The 10,035-nt window shown below is 43.7% G+C and overlaps 1 protein-coding gene across 1 annotated transcript; it reads right to left on the bottom strand.

The window, feature by feature from the left end:
- Nucleotides 1-4,255: 4,255 nt before the first annotated feature.
- LMOD2 (leiomodin 2) lies at nt 4,256-10,035 on the bottom strand. The gene is made up of 3 exons (XM_064732624.1): nt 9,763-10,035; nt 4,624-5,940; nt 4,256-4,282 (listed from the first exon to the last, which is right to left on the bottom strand). Exons 1-3 carry the CDS (start codon nt 10,033-10,035, stop codon nt 4,256-4,258), a joined length of 1,617 nt encoding a protein of 538 aa, XP_064588694.1.

Genomic DNA, 10,035 nt, shown 5'->3' with positions numbered 1-10,035 from the left:
CCCACACCAGCTCTTCTGGCTCCCCACGTGTGTGCAGCCCAGACTTGGCTTCCAGAAATGGATGTGGCTTCACCTGGCAGGAGCCCCCATGACCACCTGCCCTGTTTGGTGTGAAGGAATCACCTCTGCAGGGCAAGAATCCCCTCTGCTCATCCAAGCCCTAGCTAGGTGGGTCACTGTCCAAAACACCAGCAGGGGACTCAGAAGGAAGCAACAAAACTTCCAGAAGATGTGAAAATAAAATTTCTTGCGCTTTTATGAACTCCTTTTCTTTCTACAATTTCAGCCACTTCCCTGGTTGGTGAGGCATGACCTAAAGGGCCACATACTGGTTTTACAGGTAACAGTCAGGCTCTGGTATTCTGGTCCTTTCAGCTCTTTTATAGAAGCACAGAATCATAAGGGTTGAAAAAGACCTCTAAGATCATTGAGTCTAACTCTTAATCCTGCACTGCCAGATTCACCTCTAAACCAGGTCTCTAAGCACCACAGCTACACTTCCAGGGACATTTCCACCACTTCCCTGCTCGGCTTATTCTATTACTTGATCACCATTTTGCTGAAGAAAATTTTTTTTAATACCCAGTCTAAACATCCCCTGGTGAAATTTGAGGGCATTTCCTCTTGTTCTGTCACTCTGGGAGAGGAGCCTGACCCCCACCTGGTTACAGCCTTCTGTCAGGTGGTTACAGAGAACAACAAGGGCTCCCTTGTCTCCAGGCTGAGCACTCCCAGCTGCCTCAGACACTCCTGCTGTGACTCACTCTCCAGACTCTTCACCAGCTCTCCGTCCTCCTCTGGACACGCTCCAGCCCCACAGTGTCCTTCTGCAGGGAGGTGTACAGGAGCTGAGGTGCTGTCTCACAGCGTGAATTGTGCTGTGCTACACATGGAAGATGCAGATGATGGATTTTGATGTGTTTGATTCTCTGACTGGTCTTTCAGAGAAAATGGATGGCCACCCACTGCAGGAGCCTCAGGAGTCCAAATGAGGAGCATACCTGCATCCTGGGGCTCCTGTGTCCACTCTGATGGGAGCATAGCACAGGATGTGCAGGAGCTGACTCCAGAAAACCTTTCCTGCAGGTCAAACAAAAGGCAGCCAGCCCTCCAGCAGAGATCAGTTGTCTCCTTGTGAGCAACTGAGCTTACAGGCAGGACTTGGGCCCCAGGGGTGCCTGTTCCCAAGACAGAAACACACTTGGCACCTCTTGGCTCCTGCTAAACCATATTACTGTCCAGGAAGGCAACAGAGTATCTCCCAGCTGGGGAGCTTTGTCATAGGCTGCTTGCCTGTTTGAATAGAGAAGAGATTGCTCCTTGGACACTTCTGTGAGGGAGCTCAGCACCCCTGGCAGCAGAGCTGACACCCCAGAGGCAAGGGGCCTGGCTTTCCTTTCAGTGGGGCACCAAAACCTTAACAAGGTGTTTGGGGGTGCCTTGTAGCTCTGCAAATAGGAGACATGCCTTGAAATGCCTCCAAGGGAAACTGCTGTGAAATGTGTGCAAGTAATTGCCCAGATTAGACTTTGGCTTAGGCACAGGCCTTGACCCTTGGCAGGGGAGTGCGCCACAGAGCTTGGAGAGCCACACGTGGCTGCTGCTCCTGCGGCTGCACAGCACCTCAGAGCAGGGTTCAGCATGTCAGAGCAGGGCTCAGAGCAGGGCTCACAGAGCAGGGCTCACACCCCAGAGCAGGGCTCACACCAAGAGCAGGGCTCACACCTCAGAGCAGGGCTCACACCCCAGAGCAGAGCTCACAGAGCAGGGCTCACACCTCAGAGCAGGGCTCACACCCCAGAGCAGGGCTCACACCTCAGAGCAGGGCTCACACCGAGAGCAGGGCACACACTCCAGAGCAGGGCTCACACTCCAGAGCAGGGTTCACACCGAGAGCAGGGCTCACACTCCAGAGCAGGGCTCACACTCCAGAGCAGGGCTCACACCAAGAGCAGGGCTCACACCTCAGAGCAGGGCTCACACCGAGAGCAGGGCACACACTCCAGAGCAGGGCTCACACTCCAGAGCAGGGTTCACACCGAGAGCAGGGCTCACACCTCAGAGCAGGGTGCTCACACCTCAGAGAGCTCATGGCCACGCGGCAGCCACCACTGGGAGCTCTGGACAAAACTTTATAGGAGCTGTGCCCATCGTCCTCTCCTTCTGCAAAAGGGTGATTCCAGCAGCTCTTACCAACCTGAAAAATGAATTCTTCCCTCTTCCTTTTTCTCTAGGCTTTTTCTCCTTTCACATTTTTCTCTTCTCTCATCTGACACTTTTCAATATTCATTTTCTTCTTTATCATCTCCTTTTTCTATATAATTTTTCACCTCTCATACAGTTTCCTCAATTGTCACTCTACTTCTTTTCTCAAAAGCATGGTATTGTTTTTTAAAAATATTTGCTTGTCTTGTCCAAATCCTTTCCATCGTGCTTTCCCTGAGTTCCCTCATTGCCTTTTATTTTCCCGTGCAGCTGCTTAGCTGCTTTTGCCATTTGATTAAACATTCAGGATGTTTCTCATCCTTCTCAAGCTTCTGTGTACAAGGTCTGGGGCCACAGGTCTTCTCCTGAATGTGGTCTGCATTCCAGCATTGCTTCCGTCCTCAGAAGATCCCAAGCCCCAGTTTCCATTTGGTCACAGGAGATTGACCACAGGTCAATTTTTATGCTATGGGAGTCTATGCAATTATAAAGGCAGCTAAAGAGCAATCATACTGTAATACTGCATCTAGAAATACTCATGAGTAGTTGTGATCCTGAGCAAGAAGAAAATTGTAGCAACATGTTTCAATTAGTTATAAATTGCTTTTGGTACATTGTGGTCAACAAATACAAAAGAAAAAGGTGTCTTCGCTGTTTTCTTGCCATGGCAGTAACATTTCTGGCAATTTATTCAAAGAGCCTCCTCTCCTTTAGGCTTAATTGCCCTCCAGTAATTTGTTCCTATTTCTGGGAAAATCTATCTCATTAATATTTGTAGGTACAAGCTTACCCATACTTTTTCAGTACCACTGCTGGGTAACCTGAAGTAATTCTCATTGGTGTGGCTTCATGGAATAGAAATATTAATTCTGTTATTTATAGTTGCAGTGAGTAAACTAATTAACACATAGTAGTGCTTCTGGACATATCTCTCTTCTTGCCTTTCAACATTTTGGCCACTACTCAGTTTTCTCCATGTTATCACTGCCTTCACACTAGCTGAAGCACCCAGAACCATAACTAATTTGACAGAGGGAGATGTCTAGTGCTACATGAGGAAGGGCTATTCGTGCCATTGCCTGTGATGTGATATCTCCAGTTGCGCATCTCCAAGTGATGTTGGCTCTGCTTCCACTGTATCACATTGACACTTCACACCCTGCTTGTTGTTCACCTGATACCATAGGAAAGCCTTTTTCCACCTGGTTGGTAGCTGCTTTTCAAGTTTCTCTGTCTGACTGGATGTCTGCACTGGGGTTAGTTCTGATTACAGACAGGACTTGCACTGAAGGGATCTCACTTGAATAACTTTGCTGCATCCTTAAAATATTGACATTAACCATCAGCCTCTAAGTCAAGGTCATCTAAAGCTCTGTTCATCTTCCAGTTCTTTAGGCCAAGGCTCAGAACCTGGTGGGCCACACTGGTGACCTGACACAATCCATAGCTTAGTTTGAATGGCCTTATAAACCTCTTTTTCCAATGTAAATATGAAACTGCACTAACATATGGGCTCAGGTGCTGTCCTCCACACATGCTCAGGTGCAGGTGAGAAAGATCTCGGGTTCTTTCTCAGAAGACTTCCCGAATGCTCATGAACTTGATGGAAGCATCAGGAGGGTTTTCATTCACAGAAATCCAGAACTATATGTCTGCTTGAAAGCTTCAAACCACATTTATTGTAAATTCATGGAAAAAAAAAAAAGAAGAAACCACAGGCTGGTAAACTATTACATCTCAGTGTAAAGAACTTGTCCAGTTATGTGCAATCAGATATTAACAAGAATATCTAAATAAGCAACAACTTCTCAATATAAATCTCATTAAATAAAAAAGAAAATTATTTCCATATTTACAGATTACAATGCAAATGGATCCTTAAAGCATTATTTTGTATTTAGCAGGTTTATTTCTTTGAAATAAAAGAGAAATGGCTTGAATCTAAGAGTGTACTTTGGAAGCAGCTTTCTAGACAGTCTATGTTATCACCAGTGAAAGGACAAGCAGCCTCCCCTCGATCACTGCTCTGCTTGTTCTGCCATCCAGGCTTTCACCGAAGGGCTTCTGGTACCTCCACCTATGAAACAGGGAAGGGAAGGGCATTCATTACATTTGCTGTACAGTCTAGATGGCAAAATACCTGAAATTCCTGCAGACATACACTGCCAAGAGCTCTGTGCTACACATCATCTCCCATAACAAGACTGAGCCTGGGAAAGTACCCCACTTTCTGTCAAAATCACAGTCCGAAATCACTGTGCTGAGAAAAGCCTAATCAGAGGGAAGCCTCCTCCCAAGTGCTTTATTATGCTCACATCTCTAAGATTTTTTTTTTAACTAACTGTGTGTACTAAAATTAACTGAGCTTGTGCTATATTTGGACCACAATCAGTTACTGACTGAGGATCTCCTACTTACCCGCCTTAATTGCTTTATGCTGCTTGCCCGAATTGCTTCCATAAGGTTGTCGTGGAGAGACCTTTGTGGGGTGGATGGCCGGGTGGAAGGTCGTGAGCCTTCCTCTGATTTTCTGTCTGAGATTGATTTTAAAGAATCTTTAATTTCTTTCAATATGTTGTTCTCATGTTTTCTGGTTTTTTTGCCCTTTTTCTTTTTCTGTCCATTATGTAAGGCTTTTTTTGAGCTTTCTTGCTGTTTGATGACTTCAGCTATATTCCTGGTAGGTGCCTTCTTCTCTGGCAGAAGCGGAGGAGGAGGAGGAGGAGGGGGAGGTGGGGGCGAAGGGGGAAGGGGAGGTGGAGGTGCAGGTGCTGAAGGCTGGCATTTCACTGGCAGTGCTTTCTTAGGGAGCTTTGGGGAAGACCATGGTGAGCTTTTAGGTGACACGTATGGTGAGGACCGAGGTGTCCCCTTCTGCAGAACTTTGGTCTTTGGATTGATAGCTCCGTCACAGCCTGACTCCTGCTGCCGCTGCTCCTGCATACGCTTTTGCCTTTGTTTATCCATATTTCTTGTCAGGATGCTTGTCATGCTCATTCTTGGGCCAGCAAGGTCAAAGTGGTAGCCCAGCTTTACCAGAGTGGTGTTCTCTTTCAGCAGTTTGACTATGTCCATTTCCACCTGGCTGCCCATGATGTGCCTTTGATTATGGAAGCGCAGTTCTGTTAGAACCTTGTTGTGCTGCAGAGCTCTCATGATGGCCAGCACGCCTTTGCCTGTGATAAAATTTGACTCAATATTCAGACTAGTAATATGCTGATTAACCTTTAACATACCAGCAATAGCTATTGCCACGTTGTCATCAGCATGGGTGTTAGCCAAGCTGAATGACTTTACCATTGTGTTGTCCCTCAGGGCTTGAGAAAATTGTATAAGCATCTGTGAAGTGATGTTTTCAATGTTGTTCAGATTGACCTCTGTGGTGTCAGGGTCGTTGCTCCTAACTTTTTCTAAAGCATCTTCAATAACTGTTGGATTTCCACAAGGGTGGATGGCACTGCTTTTTGAGCTCCGATTATCACTGTCTTTTCCATCATGGCCATTGAGGAAGCTTTCATTGTCCTTTGCACCATTACACTTTTTGTGTCTGCCATGGTCAGAACGCCTGCCAGCTGCAGCATTTTGCACTTCCTCATCCTCATCATCACTCTCATCTTCATTTTCCTCTTCATCTTCTTCTTCATCATCCTCTTCAGTATATGCCTCCTCAGACACTTCACTATTGCTTTCTGTGAAGCATTCTTCTTGAAGTTCTTCTGAATTGTCCTCTTCTTGCTCAGAATCCTGAACAGGAACGTAGGTGTGGGTGTTAAACATGATTGAAGTAATGGAACTGCTGCCTTTTAGCACAGGAACAATTACACTGTCACTATATAAATTAACATTGAAAGCTAAAAACAAACAGATACAGTTAGGAGAACAGAAAATGACTTATCTAACACCTATACAACATTATTTCTTTTACATTCTTTTCAAAATGCATAGCATAAATTGCAAATACTCTACCAGTGTCAGTGATTTCTACCGAGACAACTTGATACAAGTGACACGGACATACTTCAGGTTTTCTATGTGTTGGCATGTCTACAAGGGGATATAATTTGGATCCTTGACAGCAGAAATATAAGACAATTTCAGAATGAACATGAGCAACAAGCTTCTTCATTTCATGAGGATTAGACAACTCAGACTCCCTTGCATATGTTAGTACGTCTCAAAAATTAAAGGTTGCCATGTTTTAAAATACAAATAGTGTCTGCACGTGCAGTCTTGCGTACCAGCATGCAAAACAGTACTGAATTACAGAAGTCATGTCAAAAATACTTTGGATGTACTGCATGGGCTATACATACTAATAAACAATTTGTGAAGAAAGGTTTGAGGGGCATTCCCACAGGTAAGATGCAACCACATGTCAATAACCCCTGAATTTCTTCGTGTTTGTCAGGAGCTAAGCTGGTGCTCACCACCAGCTGTCATAGGTCAGCCACCACACTGAAAATTGTTATAACTCATTGTCTACAGAGCTTTGTTTTTCAGAAAAACAAAATGCATTGTTTTTCTGAAAAACGAGGTTCTTTTAGGGTGTTTGGTGGGTATCAGGAAGGCAAATTTGGAACCATGCCCCAAAGGTCTGCTTGCTGACTTTAGCAGTTATGGTGGCTAAAGAGAACTCTATGCAGAGGAACAGGAAAAGGTCTCTACCTCAGGAAAGACTCACTCTTCCCATGGAGGACCCCAGAAGTGTGATGGGGATCTATGGGGTGTTACAGAACCCAGAATCTACAACCAACCTTAAACCTCTTGCTCAAAAGATCTTCCATGTCATGTTTTGCCTACTGGCAAAACTATAGGTACACATTTTTCTTTACAATTGTAAATGTAAAACTTTGGATGAATTATAATTGTTCTGTAAGCTCTACTTTAGCAATACTTGTGTTTTAATCTCTGTAAAATACTAGATTGTATTTAGCAAAGTGAGTACACTGTGCAGAGACACAGTGATTCTCTTTCTGGAAAACAAAAGTGTTACTAGCAGGACAGCCTATTTTTAGACAACCTGTGCAGTTTTAGGTTTGCTTAGTTATCTGTCTCTGAAAATAGAGACCTGTTAAAATGCAGGGTACTGTTCCACAATTTTCAGTAGGATTCTGTGCTGGGACATATGCAAAAAAAAAAGATGCTAATTGTAATGTTTGCAGAACTGTGACTCTTAATGAAACAGGACATTGAGTTGTTTGTGCCTGATGTTCCTGAGCACTCAGTACCTGGGGTCTTGCAGGGTCTGACTGCACTGGCCTGCACACAGAGCTCTTGTAGGACCCAGCCCCATTGCTTCTCCTGTAGAACATGTGCAGCAAGGCCCTTATGCTGAGAGATACTGTGCTACCTATAGGCTTATTATGGGATTAAGATTTGTATCTGTATCTTCTATATATGTGTGGGGCTATAACACCTGGAAACAGCAGGTATCAAAAACCCTGTCTTCATGGCTTTGGTTTTATATCTTGAGGAATATATACTGATGAGCAGAAGGAGGTGCCTTTAAATTTACTATTGATATGTTTAGTGATGTTAAATTAATAAAAACCTACTTGATTTTTTTTTTTTTGAGTGGCATTTCTGAGGTCAAAGGCAGAATTTATTTGCCTGTCAGGTACATTTTCTGGTGTCATAATAATCTGCATGATAATTTTGAAATTTAACATGGAGAGACATATTCTTACTGTAGCAGCACTGTGGCTCAGGACAGCTGCAGGCAACCTGTAGGGCTTCATTTTACTTTTTGGGAGTGATATAATGAAAAGTTAGGACTAAAAGAGTCAATGCTGAGTTAAATATCTTGGGAGGACAAGTTATTCACCCTAAAAGGCTATCTGCAAGTTGTATGCCTTTTGGACCAGCTGATCTGTCACCACTAACTATAGAAGGAGCATGAATAACCATCTTAGATAAAGGTGCATAATTTCCAGACAGTTGAAAGCAAGAAAATTGTTTTCAAGGACCTTTCTCATTGCCATCAGTGGAGAGAGTCTTTGCAACCTCTATATTAGCATATCAACCTTTTATTATTTAAAGATGCATTCTGGAAGTTTTTTCTCAGATCAAAAAGTATAGAGTCTTTTGCCAGGACTTGGAGGTATAGCCAGTACCCATCATTAATGCTGTATATATATGGAAAAAGAAAAAAAAAAAAAAGATCCTGCCATTGTGTAAGACACAGAGCTAGATCTGTTCAGCAGGTTTTTTAGAAGTGCCCAGGTTTCGAGTTCCAGGCTAAGCTGGAAATAAACATTAATCTTGCCATTTACTCTCTAGGGCTGACAAACAGGGAGTGAAGTCGATGTCTGCAAGCTGATACTAATGGTCTGCTGACAGCTACTGGTCTGTGCTCTTGCCTGCAAAGACCTTATACCTCCATTCACAAACAAGAGAAAATACTTACATGTAAAAACATCCTGGATATTGCAGAGTAACTTAATACATCTGACTTTCCTCTAGGAAGATATTTTATCTAATGTATAAACTGCAATTATTTCCTTGCAAATGAAATAAGCTCCTGCATCAAGGCTGTTAGAGGTTCTGAGTTAAGTTTTGCTGTCTTTGTTGTATTACTTTCTGCTTAAACATGGGAAAATGTGTTCCTATAAGCACAGTAAAAGCTTGGTAGGAAGCAGTGCTTTAAAATCCCTAAGTCCCCTCTTTGCTTTTAAATTACATGGAGCCATCATGAAAATAGAATTTGCTTTTTGGTTGGGCTCAGTCTCACATACACTTTTAGAAAGGATCAGGAGTGCCAACATGGACATCAGCTGAGACTGAGAGTGCTCACTGCTTGCCAAGACTGAGCCCTTCACTCCTCCCCAGCTGTACTCTTCATTTGCAGTTCAGGAAATGGCTTTTATTACTAACATTTTTATTTTGGGGAAGGAGTTGCCTAACAAACACTACTGGTTGTTTTTTTGGGAATGCAGTTAAATGGTTTGACTGATTACTCCATCCAAGGCCACTTTTTAAATAATGTCCAGCTGCCCTCTGACTACAGTTGCCAGAAGACCCCTGAACCATGCCAAGGATCCTCAGCAGGAACAAAGCAACACAAGCTGCTGACTGCAACACAAGCTGCTTTCTTCCAGCAAGCACAAAGCCTGGCATCCGCTTACTCAGCTTCTGACATAACATGTATTCAAAATTATCTTCCTTACATGTTCCTCAGCAGTCAATACTGGTTGTTTTTAAGGAAAGGAAAAGGCATTATGTGTAGCTTTCATAAAATCAAATACTATCCAAAAGCCCACATCTCTAGCTATTAATAATTTCTAAAATGCCCTTTAATTTTTGTTCCTGTTTTAATCACTAATGATAGTTTTTATGGCACTTTCTTCTGTTCTGAACTGAGCACTTAAGGTAACTGCAGAGAGATCAAATACTCTCTGACTTAATACTCAGTGCTTTAGCAGGCACAGAGGTATGGCTAACAATGTTCTTAAAAATGCCACAAGAGACTGAAAAGAAATTAAATCAGTCAGTGAGATCATGCCAATGCAGAATAAAACCAAATATTTACAGGAAACAGCAAATGCCTCAGCACCTTACCTTCTCGCATGCACCCAACCTCTCTTTTTCCAGGAGTTTCTTGGTCTCCCTCTCCCAGTAGGCCATCAGTGCCTCCCTGCTGAAAGTCCCTGTTGGGGTTTTCTCCGTCAGGCTCTTCTGACGCTGTCCCACTGGGAGGTTACGGTCGGGCTCTATGTCCTCCAGCTCCCGCTCCAGCTCCTTGAGCTCCTCTTCAGTGAGAGAGGCGAGGAGCTCATCTTCATCAATGTCTTCATATTTACTGAGCTCTCTTCTGTACCCAAAGGTAGACAT

Source organism: Zonotrichia leucophrys, chromosome 1A, assembly GCF_028769735.1.
Source record: "Zonotrichia leucophrys gambelii isolate GWCS_2022_RI chromosome 1A, RI_Zleu_2.0, whole genome shotgun sequence".
Lineage (NCBI taxonomy): Eukaryota > Metazoa > Chordata > Aves > Passeriformes > Passerellidae > Zonotrichia > Zonotrichia leucophrys.
Note: the sequence above shows the minus strand (reverse complement) of the source record. Positions and strands in the feature narration are given on the sequence as shown.

What these genes read in the sequence shown, in the direction of transcription:
- LMOD2 (XM_064732624.1), bottom strand. Translation starts at nt 10,035, where the DNA reads ATGTCTACCTTTGGGTACAGAAGAGAGCTCAGTAAATATGAAGACATT. An exon ending in GGTTGGGTGCATGCGAGAAG is followed by an intron (nt 5,941 to 9,762) that starts GTAAGGTGCTGA and finishes CAGGATTCTGAG; the next exon opens with CAAGAAGAGGACAATTCAGA. An exon ending in GCATAAAGCAATTAAGGCGG is followed by an intron (nt 4,283 to 4,623) that starts GTAAGTAGGAGA and finishes CCTGTTTCATAG; the next exon opens with GTGGAGGTACCAGAAGCCCT.